We start from the raw sequence: 21,081 nt of genomic DNA, 5'->3' as shown, positions 1-21,081 counted from the left end.
GAGCGGGTGCCTGGGACCGGCGCCTGAGGACAAAGAATATCACGCGTTTTTCCCTGCGGGACCGGTGGGCGGGTGCCTGAGACCAGCACCTGAGGACGGAGGAAATCACCCGTTTCCCCCCCCCCTGTTTTTTTTTTTCTCTTTTTGGCGAGTGCTTTTTGGAAGCCTTAAAGGGACAGGGACCCTGGTGCTACGGAGGCAGAGCAGCAGGACCGGTGAGCGGGTGCCTGGGAACGGTGCCTGAGGACAAAGAATATCCCGTGTTTTTCCCTGCGGGACTGGTGGGCAGGTGCCTGAGACCGGCACCTGAGGACGGAGGAAATCGCGCGTTTTTCCCCTTTTTTTTCCTCTTTTTGGTGAGCACTTTTTGGAAGCCTTAAAGGGACAGGGACCCCGGTGCTAGGGAGGCAGGGCGGCGGGACTGGTGAGCGGGTGCCTGGGACCGGCGCTGGAGGACAAAGAATATCACGCGTTTTTCCCTGCGGGACCAGTGGGCAGGTGCTTTTTGGAAGCCTTGAAGGGACAGGGACCCTGGTGCTAGGGAGACAGGGCAGCAGGACCAGTGAGCGGGTGCCTGGGACCGGTGCCTGAGGACAAAAAAAAAAAAATCGCGTGTTTTTTTCCTTTTTTTTTTTTTTTTCCTGTTCCCTCTCTCATTGTTGCTGTTGTTATTTTGGTATGGAGAGTGCTTTTTGGAAGTCTTAAAGGGGCAGGACAGGTCACTTAGACCAGAGGCAGGGAATCTGGGGATCTCTGGGCACTCTAACCCCCTGGGCAGCAGGGAGCACAGAGGCCCCTTACAGAGATAAATAGCCTCCCGGCCGCTCCCCCTCCAATGGGGCTCCACCATTTTGGAGGAGCAGCCCCAGCCAGGCCACGCCCACAGCAACAGCGGAGATAAACCCCATAGCAACCGGGCAGGAAGCAGAAGCCCTGTCTGCACACAGCTGCCCAGCACAAGCCACTAGAGGTTGCTATTCTCCCAGGAGAGGAAGGCCACAAACCAACAAGAAGGGAAGCTCTTCCAGCAGTCACTTGTACCAGCTCTGCAAACTATCTCTATCACCATGAAAAGGCAAAACTACAGGCAGACAAAGATCACAGAGACAACACCTGAGAAGGAGACAGAACTAACCATTCCTCCTGAAAAAGAATTCAAAATAAAAATCATGGACATGCTGACAGAGATGCAGAGAAAAATGCAAGAGCAATGGGATGAGATGCAGAGAAAAATGCAAGAGCAGTGGGATGAAGTCCGGAAGGAGATCACAGATGTCAGGAAGGAGATCACAGAAGTGAAACAATCCCTGGAAGGATTTATAAGCAGAATGGATAAGATGCAAGAGGCCATTGAAGGAATAGAAGCCAGAGAACAGGAATGTACAGAGGCTGACATAGAGAGAGATAAAAGGATCTCCAGGAATGAAACAACACTAAGAGAACTATGTGACCAAGCCAAAAGGAATAATATTTGTATTATAGGGATACCAGAAGAACAAGAAAGAGGAAAAGGGATAGAAAGTCTCTTTGAAGAAATAATTGCTGAAAACTTCCCCAAACTGGGGGAGGAAATAATTGAACAGACCATGGAATTACACAGAACCCCCAACAGAAAGGATCCAAGGAGGACAACACCAAGACAGATAGTAATTAAAATGGCAAGGAACAAGGACAAGGAAAGAGTTTTAAAGGTAGCTAGAGAGAAAAAGGTCACCTATAAAGGAAAACCCATCAGGCTAACATCAGACTTCTTGACAGAAACCCTACAGGCCAGAAGAGAATGGCATGATATACTTAATGCAATGAAACAGAAGGGCCTTGAACCAAGGATACTGTATCCAGCACGACTATCATTTAAATATGATGGTGGGATCAAACAATTCCCAGACAAGCAAAAGCTGAGGGAATTTGCTTCCCACAAACCACCTCTACAGGGCATCCTACAGGGACTGCTCTAGATGGGAGCACCCCTGAAAAGAGCACAGAACAAAAGACACAACATATGAAGAATGGAGGAGGAGGAATAAGAAGGGAGAGAAGAAAAGAATCTCCAGACAGTGTATATAACAGCTCAATAAGCGAGCTAAGTTAGGCAGTAAGATACTAAAGAAGCTAACCTTGAACCTTTGGTAACCACGAATCTAAAGCTTGCAATGGCAATAAGTACATATCTCTCAATAGTCACCCTAAATGTAAATGGACTTAATGCACCAATCAAAAGACATAGAGTAATAGAATGGATAAAAAAGCAAGACCCATCTATATGCTGCTTACAAGAAACTCACCTTAAACCCAAAGATAAGCATAGACTAAAAGTCAAGGGATGGAAAAACATATTTCAGGCAAACAACAGTGAGAAGAAAGCAGGGGTTGCAGTACTAATATCAGACAAAATAGACTTCAAAACAAAGAAAGTAACAAGAGATAAAGAAGGATACTACATAATGATAAAGGGCTCAGTCCAACAAGAGGATATAACCATTCTAAATATATATGCACCCAACACAGGAGCACCAGCATATGTGAAGCAAATACTAACAGAACTAAAGAAGGAAATAGACTGCAATGCATTCATTGTAGGAGACTTCAACACACCACTCACCCCAAAGGATAGATCCACGGGGCAGAAAATAAGTAAGGACACACAGGCACTGAACAACACACTAGAACAGATGGACCTAATAGACATCTATAGAACTCTACATCCAAAAGCAACAGGATATACATTCTTCTCAAGTGCACATGGAACATTCTCCAGAATAGACCACATACTAGCTCACAAAAAGAGGCTCAGTAAATTCCAAAATATTGAAATTCTACCAACCAATTTTTCAGACCACAAAGGTATAAAAGTAGAAATAAATTCTACAAAGAAAACAAAAAGGCTCACAAACACATGGAGGCTTAACAACATGCTACTAAATAATCAATGGATCAATGAACAAATCAAAATAGAGATCAAGGAATATATAGAAACAAATGACAACAACAACACTAAGCCCCAACTTCTGTGGGACGCAGCGAAAGCAGTCTTAAGAGGAAAGTATATACCAATCCAGGCACACTTGAAGAAGGAAGAACAATCCCAAATGAATAATCTAACATCACAATTATCAAAACTGGAAAAAGAAGAACAAATGAGGCCTAAAGTCAGCAGAAGGAGGGATATAATAAAGTTCAGAGAAGAAATAAACAAAATTGAGAAGAATAAAACAAGAGCAAAAATCAATGAAACCAAGAGCTGGTTCTTCGAGAAAATAAACAAAATAGATAAGCCTCTAGCCCAACTTATTAAGAGAGAAAGAGAATCAACCCAAATCAACATAATCAGAAATGAGAATGGAAAAATCACGACAGACTCCACAGAAATACAAAGAATTATTAAAGACTACTATGAAACCTATATGCCAACAAGCTGGAAAACCTAGAAGAAATGGACAACTTCCTAGAAAAATACAACCTTCCAAGACTGACCAAGGAAGAAACACTAAAGTTAAACAAACCAATTATGAGCAAAGAAATTGAAACAGTAATCAAAAAACTACCCAAGAACAAAACCCCGGGGCTGGACAGATTTACCTTGGAATTTTATCAGACACACCGAGAAGACATAATACCCATTCCCCTTAAAGTGTTCCACAAAATAGAAGAAGAGGGAATACTCCCAAACTCATTCTATGAAGCCAACATCACCCTAATACTAAAAGCAGGCAAAGACCGCACCAAAAAAGAAAATTACAGACCAATATCCCTGATGAATGTAGATGCAAAAATACTCAATAAAATATTAGCAAACAGAATTCAACAGTATATCAAAAGGATCATACACCATGACCAAGTGGGGTTCATCCCAGGGATGCAAGGATGGCACAGCATTCGAAAATCCATCAACATCATCCACCACATCAACAAAAAGAAACACAAAAACCACATGATCATCTCCATAGATGCTGAAAAAGCATTTGACAAAATTCAACATCCATTCATGATAAAAACTCTCAGCAAAATGGGAATAGAGGGCAAGTACCTCAACATAATAAAGGCCATATATGATAAACCCACAGCCAGCATTATACTGAACAGTGAGAAGCTGAAAGCATTTCCTCTGAGATCGGGAACCAGACAGGGATGCCCACTCTCCCCACTGTTATTTAACATAGTACTGGAGGTCCTAGCCACTGCAATCAGACAAAACAAAGAAATACAAGGAATCCAGATTGGTAAAGAAGAAGTTAAACTGTCACTATTTGCAGATGACATGATACTGTACATAAAAAACCCTAAAGACTCCACTCCAAAACTACTAGAACTGATATCGGAATACAGCAAAGTTGCAGGATACAAAATTAACACACAGAAATCTGTAGCTTTCCTATACACTAACAATGAATCAATAGAAAGAGAAATCAGGAAAACAATTCCATTCACCATTGCATCAAAAAGAATAAAATACCTAGGAATAAACCTAACCAAAGAAGTGAAAGACTTATACTCTGAAAACTACAAGTCACTCTTAAGAGAAATTAAAGGGGACACTAACAAATGGAAACTCATCCCCTGCTCATGGCTAGGAAGAATTAATATCGTCAAAATGGCCATCCTGCCCAAAGCAATATACAGATTTGATGCAATCCCTCTCAAATTACCAGCAACATTCTTCAATGAATTGGAACAAATAATTCAGAAATTCATATGGAAACACCAAAGACCCCGAATAGCCAAAGCAATCCTGAAAAAGAAGAATAAAGTAGGGGGGATCTCACTCCCCAACTTCAAGCTCTACTACAAAGCCATAGTAATCAAGACAATTTGGTACTGGCACAAGAACAGAGCCACAGACCAGTGGAACAGATTAGAGACTCCAGAAATTAACCCAAACATATATGGTCAATTAATATTTGATAAAGGAGCCATGGACATACAATGGCAAAATGACAGTCTCTTCAACAGATGGTGCTGGCAAAACTGGACAGCTACATGTAGGAGAATGAAACTGGACCATTGTCTAACCCCATATACAAAGGTAAACTCAAAATGGATCAAAGACCTGAATGTAAGTCATGAAACCATTAAACTCTTGGAAAAAAACATAGGCAAAAATCTCTTAGACATAAACATGAGTGACCTCTTCTTGAACATATCTCCCCGGGCAAGGAAAACAACAGCAAAAATGAGCAAGTGGGACTACATTAAGCTGAAAAGCTTCTGTACAGCGAAAGACACCATCAATAGAACAAAAAGGAACCCTACAGTATGGGAGAATATATTTGAAAATGACACATCCGATAAAGGCTTGATGTCCAGAATATATAAAGAGCTCACACGCCTCAACAAACGAAAAACAAATAACCCAATTAAAAAATGGGCAGAGGAACTGAACAGACAGTTCTCTAAAAAAGAAATACAGATGGCCAACAGACACATGAAAAGATGCTCCACATCGCTAATTATCAGAGAAATGCAAATTAAAACTACAATGAGGTTTCACCTCACACGAGTAAGGAGAGCTGCCATCCAAAAGACAAACAACAACAAATGTTGGCGAGGCTGTGGAGAAAGGGGAACCCTCCTACACTGCTGGTGGGAATGTAAATTAGTTCAACCATTGTGGAAAGCAGTATGGAGGTTCATCAAAATGCTCAAAACAGACCTACCATTTGACCCAGGAATTCCACTCCTAGGAATTTACCCTATGAACGCAGCAATCAAGTTTGAGAAAGACAGATGCACCCCTATGTTTATCGCAGCACTACTTACAACAGCCAAGAATTGGAAGCAACCTAAATGTTCATCGGTAGATGAATGGATAAAGAAGATGTGGTACATATACACAATGGAATACTACTCAGCCATAAGAAGTGGAAAAATCCAACCATTTGCAGCAACATGGATGGAGCTGGAGAGTTTTATGCTCAGTGAAATAAGCCAAGCGGAGAAAGAGAAATACCAAATGATTTCACTCATCTGAGGAGTATAAGAACAAAGGAAAAACTGTAGGAACAAAACAGCAGCGGAATTACAGAACCCAAAAATGGACTAACAGGTACCAAAGAGAAAGGACCTGGGGAGGATGGGTGGGCATGGAGGTATAAGGGGGGGGAAAGAAGGGGGGTATTAAGATTGGCATGCATGGGGGGAGGGAGAAAGGGGAGGGTGGGCTGCACAACACAGAGAGGACAAGTAGTGACTCTACAACATTTTGCTAAGCTGATGGACAGTAACCGTAATGTGGTTGTTAGGGTGGACCTGATATAGGGGAGAGCATAGTAAACATAGTATTCTTCATGTAAGTGTAGATTAAAAATTAAAAAAAAAAAAGAAAGAAAGAAAGAAAGAAAAGGGGGATTACTCCTTGATAGGATAAAACTATTGATAAATCAAAGATCAACGCATGCTTTAAATATCCTTAATGTTGATCACTTAAAGGGTGTCAGATGATCAGCTATGGAGGTACTCTTTTCTGATAATATTCCTTTCTCTTAATAAAAAAAAAAAAAGCAGTTACTGTGTGCTGACCTCCAATGAGTTCTGCACAGTGGTATAGAGGGCATGTCAAAGTGTGGGCAAAGGGTCTGTTTGTTTCTATGCAGAAGATCAAGGCCTAGCTTGGATACCCAGAAAATGAACTAAGATACAATATGAGGAGGAGCTTCTGGCATCAGCACTCTCTGGAGGACTTGTGCCAGGGGATGATCATCAAAAAGCCTCCACAGGGATCCGGACAATGCTGCGGTTGTGGCCGCATTCAGCCCACCGTCTCCTGGTCTTGCCATAGGAATGTGGAGGGAGGTGTCTAGGCTGGCATGTGTATACAGTGAGACAACGAATTTGACCGGATCTGTACTGTTGGAACTCAACCAGGAGTTGGGAGGGGTGCAAGTTGTAGCACTCCAAAATCTCATGACTATAGACTCTCTACGGTTAAAAGAACATATGGGATGTGAACAGATCCCAGAAATGGGCTGCTTTAATTTGTCTGATTGTTCAAGTACAGTTGGACAATATCCATCATATCATAGACAAATTTTCACAAATGCCTAGGGTGCCTAAATGGTTTTCTTGGCTTCACTGGAGATGGCTGGTAATTATAGATTTGCTTTGTTTATGTCACCGTATTCCTATTATGTTAATATGTGTGTTCAAATTAGTTAGTAGTTTAAAACCTATACATACTTTAGGTACTCTACAAGAAGATATGTCAAAGAAATAATCAATCCTCCCATGTTTCCTTCCATATGCTACATCTATAGCTTTTCTTCTTCCTTCCTAATTACAACCCTTAAATAGAATTCGTGCCTCATATTGAATTTACCGAGTATCATAATTCCTCCAGGTGGTAAAGATACCTCGAGACAAGTGCTGGGCATAGAAGCCACAGGGCATAAATCTGCAAAGAAGTAAAAAGCTAACCTTTTCAAACAATATGGCTTCTCTCTCACTTACCAACTTTACATTTCCCTGTATGGCCCCGGAAGATGACTGGTTAGCCAGAGATGGGTAAGATTCCTCAAGGGAGGAACAACCTAAGACAGGCACAGTCGCAGGGGGGCCATCAGGTGAGAATTTGGGGATCAACAGAGGTGAGGCTCAGAACCTCACCCCCCCTGCTTTGAGAGAAATCTTCTGCATCCATGGATGTCTTGCTGCCCTTGTCTAGCCTGGATTATTACTTAGTCCATAGGCACACACCTGATCATCTGATCATCTACATTTGCCCTCCTACAGCACTAAACTATGTTTTCTACCTTTATCTTGCATCTACCTACCTCTTCAGCATTTTATTAAAAATAAAAATAATAATAATAATAGAGGGAGAAATGTGGGATCAACATATAAATCAAGTACAAAAATCAAATGAATATTCATATTTGACCTGATTGTTTATAGGTCATAATGCGTGATCAAAACCGAAAGTTTCTGTGATGAATGCCCTTGTACTGTTCACCATATAAGAACTTATTCACTATGTAAGAATTCATTCACCATGTAAGAACTTGTTCGTTATGCTTCAGAAGATTGGAGACTGACGAGAATTAGGCTTGAGATGGATTAATGATTGTATATTGAGCATTGACCCCCCCTATACTGAATTTTATTGTTGTTAACAACCATTTGATCAATAAATATGAGAGATGCCCTCTCAAAAAAAAAATATTTGAAATAATAATAGCTAAATCATTCCAAATTTGATGAAAAACATTAATGACTGCTGGCAATAAAATAAGAATAGGTTTAAAAAAAGAGATATGAGACATATGAAAAACAAGTAGCAAAATGGAAGGTATAAATCCAATCATTTCAAAAATTACATTAAATATAAATGAATTTTGACATTCCAATCAAAAGTCAGATTGTTTTTTTTTTAACTGACAAGGTACAACTATAAGCAACATATCGTCAAGTCAATCTTGCAAACTAATCACAGGAGAGCTGGAGAGAATATACTAATATCGAGAAAATAGACTTTAAGACAAAAAAAAGTGGTTCTAGAGACAACAAAGGAACATTTTACAATAATAAAAGGTTCAATTCATAAGGAGGCTATCAAGTTACAAGCATAATGCACCTAATAAGAGCCTTAAAATACAGGAAGCAACATGGGGAAGGCAGTGTAGCATGGAGAAGGCAAGGAGTGACTCTATAGCATCTTACCATGCTGATAGACAGTGACTGCAATTGGGTGTGTGTGGGGGACTTGATAATATGGTTGAATGTTGTAACCATAATATTGCTCATGTGAAACTTTCATAAGATTGTATATCAATGATACCTTAATTAAAAAAGTACAGGAAGCCAGTGACTGTAATGGGGTATGTGGTGGGCACTTGATAAAGGGTAGAGTCTAGTAATCATAATGTTGCTCACGTAATTGTACATTAATGATACCAAAATAAAAAATAAAAAATTGGAAGCAACCAAAAAAAAATACAGGAAACAAAAAGTGACAGAATTAAAGTGAGAAATGTACAACTCAGTAATAGTAGTTGGAGAGTTCAATATCCCACTCTCAATAATAGAAAAGCTAGACAGAAAATCACTAAGAATACACATACAGAAGACTAGAACAACAATATAAACTACAGCCTGACAACAGCAAAATAATGTATTATTTTCAAGCACACTTAGAACATTCTCTAGGTTAGAGTATATGGTAGGTTATAAAACAAGTCTCAATAAATTTAAAAGGAGTGAAATAATACAATGTATGTTCCCCAAGATACATTGCAGTGTGATGGATGGCTGGATAGAAGATAATGCATAATCTTCTACTGACACTGTTTCTCTGGTTGAACCCTAACTGATACAACTTATTAATATAGCACTAAAAGTGTTATCCATAAAAGAAAAAATATATAAACAACTCTTAAAACTCAATAATAAAAATGGGTAAGTATTTGAATAGACATTTCATCAAAAAAATATATTGGACTGGCTTATAAGCATATGGAAAGATACTCAACATCATTAATCATTAGGGAACTGCAAATTAAAACCACAACAAGATACTACTTCATTCCTATAAAAATATAAATACCATTTGACCCATTTCCTATAATAAAATAGACAGAATAACAAGTATTGTTGTTGTAAATGTGGAGAAACTGGAACCCTAATACATTGCTGATGGGAATGTGAAATGGTGCTTCACTTTGGAATAAGTTAACAATTTCTCTAAAAGTTAAACATAAATTTACCATCACTACAGATAAATGACTTAGAAATTCTACTCCTAGGTATCTGTTCAAAAGAAATGAAAACGTATGTCCACATTCTTCCCTGGACCATCTTCCCTTGGTCCCTGGCTGTCCCATGGATGTGTCCCTGGCCAGTGCTCACCAGAACTTCTGTTGAACCATGATCCCTCAGCCCCAGTGGCATATCCACTGGCAGATGTTCACCAGGACCTCTGCTAGACTGTGCCCTTGGCCCCATAACACATACCCTTGGCTGGCACTCTTTGGAACACCTCTGGCCTGTGCCCACCTGGCCTCCAGCCAATGAGCCAAATCTGCCAGGCATCCAGTCTATTCCAGGAGTCATCCCTATCTGAGGCCATTCCTTCAAGAGTGGAAGAGGTAGCCATTTCACCTAATTTTTAAAAGCAAACACAGAAAGCCAGGCAAACTGAGGAGACAGAATAATATGTTCCAAACAAAAGAACAAGACAAAACCTCAGAAAAAGAACTAAATGAAATGAAGTTAAGCAATCTTCCTGATGAAGAGTTCAAAGTAATGGCTATAAAGGTGCTCAATGGACTTGGGAAAAGAGTGGATGAACTCAGTGAAGACTTGAGCAAAGAGACAGAAAATATTTTAAAAAATCAACCACAAGGAACAACAAATGATGACAAGAATGTGGAGAAAGAGAAACCCTCCTAAGAATACACAGCAAGTTATCATCTAGAATTGAAGGGAGAAATAGAGTTTTCCATATAAACATAAGTTAAAAGACTTCACCACTACTAAACTGGCCCTACAAGAAATGTTAAGAGACTTCTTTAAGAGGAGAAGAAAAGGCCATAACTAGAAGAAAATTATGAAAGGGAAACTTTTTTTAGTGATGAAAGCAAACATATACTAAAACTAATAGCAAAGTTAAAAGATAAAAACAGAAAAATCAGGAGCCAAGATGGCAGTGTGAATAGGGCAGTGGAAATTTCCTCCCAAGAACCATATATATTTTTGAAAATACAACAAATACAACTCTCCCTAAAAGAGAGACCAGAAGATACAGGACAACAGCCAAGCTACATTTACACCTGCGAGAACCCAGCACCTCACACAGCGCCAAGCTGCGGCCTGGTGGGGACCAGAGCGTGCCTCTGACCCTGGCTCCCCGGCAGGAGGAGAGGAGTCAGAGTGGGGAGGGAGAGGGAGCCCAGGACTGAGAAATACCCAGCCCTAGTCATCCGCACCAGGAGCGCAGACACACAGTGTGTGGTGTGCTGGATACCAGGGAAACGGAACAGTAAAACCTGTGAGCGGGTTCCCACAGCCAGTGCCTCTGGGACAAAAGAAAAGTGAGTGCTTTTTAAAAGTAAGTCTTAAAGGGACAGGAGCCTCACAGCTGGATGGAAGCATCCCGGCACACTCAGCCCAGCAGCTGGGAATCCCAGGGAACTCCATGCACCTTAACCCCCTGGGAGGTAGCGCAGCTCTGAGGCCCCTCACGGTGATAAACAGCCTCCCACCCATTCCCCTTCCGGCGTGGCCCCACTATAGGGAGCAGCAGCCTGAGACCGGCCATGCCCACAGCAGCTGCTCGGAGCCTACTCTGCAGCTGCCCGGACCAGACTTCGAGACCCCGCTAGGGCACAGCTCCCAACACAAGCTGCTAGGGGTCACTGTTCTTGCAGGAGAGGAAGGTGATGAGCAAGCGGGAAGGGATTTTATTCTCCCAGCTGACACACGCACCAACTGCCCACAACTACCTCTAATGCCATCAAAAGGCAGAAGAATTTGATACAGACCAGAATAACCCAGACATCCCCTGAGAAAGGAACCAGGGGAGATAGATTTAACCAATCTTCCTGAAAAAGAATTCAAAATAAAGGTCATAACCATGCTGATGGAGCTGCAGAGAAAAATGTAAGAGCTAATGGATAAAGTTGGGAGGGAGAATACAGAAATAAAACAATCTCTGGAAAGACTTAAAAGCAGAATGCATGAGATGCAAGAGGCAGTTAATGGAATAGAAATCAGAGAACAGGAATGCAGACAAGCTGATGCAGAGAGATAAAAGGATCTCCAGGAATGAAACAATACTAAGAGAACTGAGTGATCAATCCAAACTGAACAATATCTGCATCATAGGGGTACCAGAAGAAGAAGAGAGAGAAAGGGATAGATAGTGTCTTTGAAGAAATCATTGCTGAAAACTTCCCCAAACTGGGAGAGGAAATAGTCGCTCAGACTGTGGAAGCACACAGAACTCCCAACAGAAGGGACCCAAGGAGGACAACAACAAGACACACAATAATTAAAATGGCAAAGATCAAGGACAAGGACAGAGTATTAAAGGCAGCCAGAGAGAGAAAAAAGGTCACCTACAAAGAAAACCCATCAGGCTATTATCAGACTTCTCAACAGAAACCTTACAGGCCAGAAGAGAATGGCATGATATATTTAATGCAATGAAACAGAAGGGCTTTGAACCAAGGATACTGTATCCAGCATGATTATCATTTAAATATGAAGGAGGGATTAAACAATTCCCAGACAAGCAAAAGGTGGGACTATATCAAGCTGAAAAGCTTCTGTACAGCTAACAACTCCATCAATAGAACAAAAAGGTATCATACAATATGGGAGAATATATTCATAAATGACAGATCCAATAAAGGGTTGACATCCAAAATATATAAAGAGCTCACGCACCTCAACAAACAAAAAGCAAATAATCCAATTAAGAAATGGGCAGAGGAGTTGAACAGACAGTTCTCCAAAGAAGAAATTCAGATGGCCAACAGACACATGAAAAGATGCTCCACATCACTAGTCATAAGAGAAATGCAAACTAAAACCACAATGAGATATCACCTCACACCAATAAGGATCATCACCATCCAAAAGACAAACAACAACAAATGTTGGTGAGATTGTGGAGAAAGGGGAACCCTCCTACACTACTGGTGGGAATGTAAATTAGTTCATCCATTGTGGAAAGCAGTATGGAGGTTCCTCAAAAAACTCAAAATAGAAATACCATTTGACCCAGGAATTCCACTTCTAGGAATTTACCCTAAGAATGCAGCAGCTCAGTTTGAAAAAGACAGATGCACCCCTATGTTTATCGCAGCACTGTTTACAATAGCCAAGAAATGGAAGCAACCTAAGTGTCCATCGGTAGATGAATGGATAAAGATGATGTGGTACATATACACAATGGAATATTATTCAGCCATAAGAAGAAAACAAATCCTACCATTTGCAAGAACATGGGTGGAGCTAGAGGGTATTATGTTCAGTGAAATAAGCCAGGCAGAGAAAGACAAATACCAAATGATTTCACTCATATGTGGAATATAAGAACAAAGAAAAAACTGAAGGAACAAAACAGCAGAATCAGAGAACCCAAGAATGGACTAACAGTTACCAAAGGGAAGGGGGCTGGGGAGGATTGGTGGGGAACGGAGGGATAAGGGCTGTAAAAAAGTAAGGGGGGATTACGATTAGCATGTATAATGTGGGGAGGGGCACGGGGATGGATGTGCTACATGGAGAAGACAAGTAGTGACTCTACAGCATGTTACTATGCTGATGGACACTGACTGTAATGGGGCTTGTCGGTGGGACTTGGTGCAAGGGGGAGCCTAGTAAACATAATAATGCTCCTCATGTAATCTACAAACATAATTGTAGATTAATGATACCAAAAAAAAAGCCAGAAAATTCAGTTATCTAAAAAAAATAGTTAAGGGAATCATTAAATAAAAGTATACTATAAGACATTAGTCTCATGAAGTGTGCAGGGAAAATAGAAAAATGTAATACTGATAGAATGTTTTCAAACTTAAGTCATCATCAGCTTAATGTAGAAAGCTATATATATAGGCATGTTATATGTGAAATTCATGGTAACCACAAACCCAAAACCTATAATAGATAAAGTGATAAAAAATAAAGGAATCTAAGCATGACACTAAATAAAGTCATCATGCATAAAGAACAGAATAATAGAACAGAACAATAGGAGCAAAGAACAACAACAAAATCAACCAGAAAACTTTTAACAAAATGGCAATAAGTACATATCTATCAATAACTACTCAATGTAAATGGACTAAATGTTCCAATGAGAAATGTAGGGTGACTGAATAGATAAAAAAACAAGACCCATCTATATACTGCCTACAAAGACCCACTTTAGACTTAAAGACACACACAGACTGAAAGTGAGGGGATGGAAAAAGACATTCCACACAAATGGAAATTAAAAAAAAACTGGGGTAGCAGTACTTATGTCAAAAAATAAACTTTAATACAAAGACTTTAATGAGAGACAAAGAAGGACATTACATAATGATAAAAGGTTAAATCCAGCAAGAAGTTATAACAATTGTAAATATTTATGCACCCAAAAAGGAGCATCTAATTATATAAAGCAAACATTAACTGACATAAAGGGAGAAATTGGCAGTAATACAATAATGGTAAGGTACTTTAACACCCTTCCTACATTAACGGATAAATTATTCAGGCAGAAAATCAATAAGGAAACAGTAGCTTTGAATGACACATTAGACCATATAGATCTAACAGATATATACAAAATATTCCATCCATAAACAATAACATACACATTCTTTTCAAGTGCACATAGTACATTCTCCAGGATAGATCACATGTTACAGAAAGCAAGTCTCAATAATTTTAGGAAGATTGAAATCATATCAAGTATCTTCTCCAAACATAATAATATGAAATTGGAAATTCATTAGAAGAAAAAAAAATTAGAAAAAACACACACATGTGGAGGCTAACCAACATGCTACTAACCAACCAATGAAGAAATAAACAAGAAAATCAAAAAAATACTTGGAGACTAATGAAAATAGAAACACAATGGTTCAAAATCTTTGAGATGCAGAAAAAGTAGTTCTAAAAAAGTCTGTAACAGTACAGGCCTACCTCAGGAAACAAGAAAAAATATCAAACAATCTAACCTTGCACCTAAAGAAACTAGAAAAAGTACAAACAAAGCCCATAGTTAGCAGAAGGAAGGGAATAAAGATCAGAGTGAAAATAAATGAAATGGAGACTTAAAAAACAATACAAAAGACCAAGGAAACTGAGAGCTTTTTCTTTAAAAGATAAAATTGGGAAACCTTTAGCTAGACTCATCAAAAAAAAGGACTCAAATAAAATCAGAAATGAAAGAAGTTACAAATGGCACACAGAATTACAAAAGATTATAAGAGTTTACTATGAAAAATGATATACCACTGAATTGGGCAGGAGAAGATATGGATAAATTTCTAGAAACATTCAATCTTCCAAGACTGAACCAAAAATAAATAGAAACAAATAGACTTATTACTAGTAATGAAATGCCATCAGTATTCAAAAACCTCCCCAAAAACAAAAGCTAGGACCACATAGCTTTACAGGTGAATTCTACCGGATATTTAAAGAACAGTTATTACCTATCTATCTCAAACTATTCCAGAAATTTAAGAGGAAGGAATGCTTCCAAATCCATTCTACAAGGCTATTATCACTCAGAAACCAAAATCAAAGACACTACAAAGGAAAATTACGGGTGAATATCCCTGATAAACATAGATGCAAAAATCCTCAACAAAATATTAGCAATCTAAATTCAAAAAATGCCTTAAAAGGATCATGCACCATGACCAAATGTGATTTATTCCAGGTATGTAAGGATGGTTCAATATCTGCAATCAATCAATGTGATATACCACATTAACAAAAGGAAGCATAAAAATCATATGATCTCAATAGATGCAGAAAAAATATTTGACAAAATTCAACATCCATTCATGATGAAAACTATCCAAAAGTGGATACAGAGGGAACACACCTCAATAATAAAGGCCACATAGGACAGACCCACACTAACATACTTAGTGGTGAAAAGCTGAAAGCTTTTCCTCTGAGATTGGGAACAAGACAAAGTAGCACACTTACCACTCTTTTCAACATAGTACTGAAAGCCCTAGCCACAGTATTCAGACAAGAAAATGAAATAAAAGGCATCCAAATTGGCAAGGAAGAAATTAAATTGTCACTATTTGCAGATGACATATTATCTATAGAAAACCCTAGAGACATCACCAAAAAACTGTTAGAACTAATAAATGAATTTAGTAAAGTTGCAGGATTCAAAGTCAGTATGAATCAATAGGAATCTGTTGCAATCTATATACTATATACTAATAATGAAGTATCAGAAAGATAAATCAAGAAAACAATCCCACAATTGCACCAAAAAGAATGAAATACTTAGGAATAAATTTGTTCAAGGAAGTGAAAGACCTGTACACTGAAAATTATAAGATATTTAAAAACCCACAAATAAATGGAAAGATTCCATGTGCTCATGGACATGAAGAATTAGTATTGTTAAAATGTCCGTACTGCCCCAAGCAATTTACAGATTGAAGGCAATCCCTATCAAAATTCCAAAGGCATTTCTCACAAAACTGGAACAAATCACCCTAAAATTTGTATGAACAGCAAAAGAATCTTAAGAGGCAAAGCAATCTTGAAAAAGAAGAACAAAGCTGGAGGTATCATGCACCTTGATTTCAAACTATACTACAAAGCTATAGTAATCAAAACAGTATGGTACTGGCACAAAAATAAAAACATAGATCAATGAAACAGAATTGAGAGTCCAGAAATAAGCCCAGGTTTACCAGGTTTATATGTTCAACTAATACATGAAAAAAAATCAAGAATATACAATGGAAAAAATTCAGTCTCTTTAGTAAATGGTGTTGAGGAAACTGAAAAGCTACATGCAGAAGAATGAAACTGGATCACTATCTTAAGCCACACACAAAAATAAACTCAAAATGGATTAAAGACCTACATTTAAGATCTGAAACCATAAAATTCCTAAAATAAAACATAGGCAGTAATCTGTTGGACATCAGCATTAGTAATTGTTTTCTGAATATATCTCCCTAGCAAGGGAAACAAAGTCAAAAAAGAGCAATTGGGGTTACATCAATCTAAAAAGTTTCTGCACAGCAAAGGAAACTATCAACAAAATGAAAAGACAACCTACTAAATGGGAGAATATATTTGCAAAAATGGGAGAATATATTTGCAAATAATATATCTGACAAGTGCTTAATACTCAAAATATATAAAGAACTCATACAACTCAACACACCCACACACACAAAAACAATCCAATTAAAAGGCAAAAGACCTGAATAGACATTTCCAAAGGTGACATACAGGTGACCAACAGACACAAGAAAAGATACTCAACATCACTAATCAGCAGGGAAATGCCAATCAAAACTGCAATAAGATATCATGTCAGACCAGTCAGAATGGCTATATCAAAAAGACAAAAAATTACAAGTGTTGGTGAGGATTTGGAGAAGAGGGAACCTTTGTGCACTGTAGATGAGAATGTAAATTGGTGGAACATAATTTTCCATTGATAGATGAATGGATAAAGATGTGGTACATATATACGATGGACTACTACTTGGCCATAAAAAAGAATGAAATCTTGCCATTTGCAACATGGATGGACCTAAAGGGTATTATGCTAAGTAGAATAAGCCAGAGAAAGACAAATACTGTATCATTTCACTTGTATGTGAAATTTTATGAAATAAATAATTGAATAAACAAAACAGAAACAGACTAAAACACAGGATTTTGGGGGCAGGGTTGGGGGATGGGAGAAATAGGTGAAGGTGATAAAGAGGGACAAAGTTCCAATTATAAAGTAAATATGTAACAGGGATGAAAAGTACAGCATTGGAAATATAGTCAATAATATTGTAATATCTTTGTATGTTGACAGTTGGTAACTATGTTTATTGTAATGAGAATTTCACAGTATATGTAATTGTTGAATCATTGTTATGTACACCTGAAACCAGTATAATATTGTATATCAACTATACTTCACTTTAAAAAAGAAAAAAAATGTGTCCATGCAAAGACTTATGCATGTGTGTTCAAAACAGCATTATTCATAAAAGCCAAAAAGTAGAAACAATCCAAATGCTCATGAACTGATGAATGGGTAAACAAAATGTGGTATATGCAAACAGTGGTATATATTGGCAATAGAAAAGAAGAAACTACTGATACATCCTGTAACTTAGTTGAACCTCAAAAGCATGCTCAATGAAAGAAACCAGAAATAAAAGACCACATATAATGTGATTCCTTTTTGTGAAATATCCAGAAAAGGCAAATCTGTTGAGACAGTAAATAGATTAGTGGTTGTATGAGCTGAGATGGGAATGAGGACTGACTGCAAATGGGCATGAGGGAGCTTTTGGGAATGATAGAAATATTCTATAATTATGGTGACAGTTAAACAACTCAATTTTTTTTTACTAAAAATCATTGAATTGTACACTTAACAGGTGAATTTTATGGTATATAAATTGTATGTAATAAAGTGGTATGGTATGTAATAAAATGGTATGATATATAATAAAACCTAAAAACACCCTTACTTTTTTTTTTCTTTTGTTTCTTCTTTTCTTCAAGCAAAGATGTACAAATCCTACTCAGCATATTGACATTGCTCTTAGTAGCTTTGAATGTTTCTGATAACATCTCCATTTGTGCTATCCATTGAAAGTGTTCATCAATATCATATGAAGTCATCTCAGATAAAATGGCATCTTGAAGAGAGTAAAAAATATTACTTTTGTGCAGAAAAATAATTATAAACATATAGGCTTATAATGTTGACTACTCAATATTGTAATATTGAGGAATATAGGTATTTTGCACTTATTGCTATTTTGAGGCTTTTTTCTGTGAAGAAATAAAAAAGGTAGTGACTTGGACTAGAAGGGTAAACAGTAAATCTTGGAATGAAAATATGAGTCAGGTAAAAAGGTGGCTATTTGGTATAGTTACCTTACTCCACAGAAGTAGGTACACAAAATATGAATGTATTTTAATATTGGGGATCTAAATCCCAATTAACTCCTTTGGTAAGTTATCTAGTATTTTATAACCCCTGTTATGTGAGATTTCTTGCAATTAAATGAAATTCCTGTTTTTTGTATCCTTAACTTATTCTTTCATTCATCCAATGTCTCCTCTGTCATGTACTATTCTGATGCTAAGAATACAGCATTGAATGAAACAAATTCCCTGACTTCATCCTGCTTACATTCTAGTGAAAAGAGACATACAAAAAATGAAAATAAAAATGTTAATTATATAGTATGTCAAATGGTAAGAAATGCTAAAGACAAAAATAAAGAAGAGATGAGAGTAATGCGCAGTGCCAGGGGTAAGAAATGGGAATGGTCAGAGAACACCTCATTTTAAAGTGAGGTATCAGCAGAGAATGAGCCATCTGGCTGCCTGGTAGAAAATGTTCCAGACAAGGGAAAGTAAGCCTAAAGACACTGGGCAAGAGCATGCTGTCATGCTTGAAGAAAATCAAGGAGGTCAGAATAGCTGGCACTAGTGAGCAAGCCATATTTTTCTTATTTTATTCTTACTGGAACAGAGGACAACTGTTCTGTGAATACTCGGTCTCTTTTGATCTGATTACTTCTTCAAAATTATCAGAACTACAAAAATATACAGAACAAAATTCAGAAATAGATCCTGTTTCTCTAGATTTTTCATTAGCATTGTGGTTTACCTCTGAACCACTTCTGGAAACTTACTCCATTCTTCCAGCCAGGCCAGGATGTAGACAAGAGCCTTTTCTCTAATTTCAGCAGTTTTACCACAAGTGACTATTTTCTCCAGCAAATTTATTCTCCATTTTTTATTTTCTGTAATGGAGATATTCCTTCTAGAGTGCACATTCTCATCAACATTGTAGTGACTTATTACCCTTTGCACATTGTACATTATGTTATACAGCTGCATATTAATGTCCTATAAAAATAAGGAGAGAATATATTAATAAATTTTCAGTTTGACAATGAGCTTTGGTCACTTTTCCTTCCAGAATGTCAATGACAGTTACTATAAAATGGCTAATCAAAGTCCTGTTAATTCTTGCTCATGAGTCTCAGATTTTTCCTCTTAAAAATGTTTTTCTGCCTTCATCATCCTAGCATTGGAAGACATAATTAAAACATTGGGTTTGAAACCATATCTGGATCTCAACTCTAGCTTTTTCATTAAAAAGACTTTTAATAATTAACTTAACAATTCTGAGCTGGCTCTGCCTCATCTGTAAAATGGTGGAGATACTAAATTCACAGTTCATGTGAGATGTGTGAAAATGATTTATAAATTGTGGTTGCTATACATACAAACAAAAGAAACAAACAAAAGGAGGTTACTTTTTCCTCCTATATTTAGGTAGCCCTCACACCTGGAAAGCAGCTATCAGAATATTCTTCAACATGACTTTTGTTTCATTATCTCCCCTCCTCAAGGGACTATCAATAAATGTATTCTGTTCATCACTTTATCCCAGTAGTTCTCAATAAGGGTAATTACTGTTTCATAGGTGGCATCTGGAAACTTACGTAAGCATTTTTGGTTGTAACAATTTTTGGAATGGAGTATTTATTGTTATTTAGTAAAGGGTGCTAACGGATGCTAGTCCATCCTACAGGGCAGTGGACAGTCCACACAATGAAGAATTGGCCCAATTCTGTATAAATTTTGACTGTCCTATGGGACATTCATGTAGGTTAAAAAAAATCTGTTTTCAATTATTCAAGCCTAGGAATTCACTCCTTTTAAAATATAAACATGAAGTATTTTTGTCTAGTTTAATTACATACTGAAATCTCCAAGAATGCAAATATTATGTAAATCAAAATGTTCTTTAGATTTCTCCAATAAAATCTCACCATTCTATGGGTATAGAGGGCAAGTACCTCAACAAAATAAAGGCCATATATGATAAACCCACAACTAACATCATACTGAACAGCGAGAGGCTGAAAGCTTTTCCTCTGAGATCGGGAACAAGACAGGGATGCCCACTCTCCCCACTGTTATTCAAAATAGAACTGGAGGTCCTAGCCACGGCAATTAGACAAAACAAAGAAATACAAGGAATCCAGATTGGTAAAGAAGAAGTTAAACTGTCACTATTTGCAGATGACATGATACTGTACATAAAAAATACCCTAAAGACTCCTCTCCAAAACTACTAGAACTAATATCAGAATTCAGCAAAGTTGCAGGATACAAAATTAACACACAGAAATCTGTGGCTTTCCTATACACTAACAATGAACTAATAGAAAGAGAAATCAGGAAAACAACTCCATTCACAATGGCATCAAAAAGAATAAAATACCTAGGAATAAACCTAACCAAGGAAGTGAAAGACCTATACCCTGAAAACTACAAGACACTCTGAAGAGAAATTAAAGAGGACACTAACAAATGGAAACTCATCCCATGCTCCTGGAT

At 37.8% G+C, this 21,081-nt stretch overlaps 1 protein-coding gene across 1 annotated transcript in view; it reads right to left on the bottom strand.

Moving 5' to 3' along the window:
- FAM186A (family with sequence similarity 186 member A) overlaps window positions 1–19,572 on the bottom strand; it is a 62,140-nt gene extending 42,568 nt beyond the window's left edge. Inside the window, exons 1-2 of the mRNA XM_073213536.1 lie at window positions 19,362–19,572; window positions 18,183–18,353 (exon numbers count right to left, since the gene is read on the bottom strand). Of these exons, the coding sequence (XP_073069637.1) occupies window positions 18,183–18,353; window positions 19,362–19,569 (379 nt within the window). The 5' untranslated portion in view covers window positions 19,570–19,572. The remainder of the gene's footprint in view (window positions 1–18,182; window positions 18,354–19,361) is intronic.
- Between the last annotated feature and the right edge of the window lie 1,509 nt (window positions 19,573–21,081).

Source organism: Manis javanica, chromosome 10 (genome assembly GCF_040802235.1).
Source record: "Manis javanica isolate MJ-LG chromosome 10, MJ_LKY, whole genome shotgun sequence".
NCBI lineage: Eukaryota > Metazoa > Chordata > Mammalia > Pholidota > Manidae > Manis > Manis javanica.
This window is presented reverse-complemented; position numbering and strand designations above follow the sequence as displayed.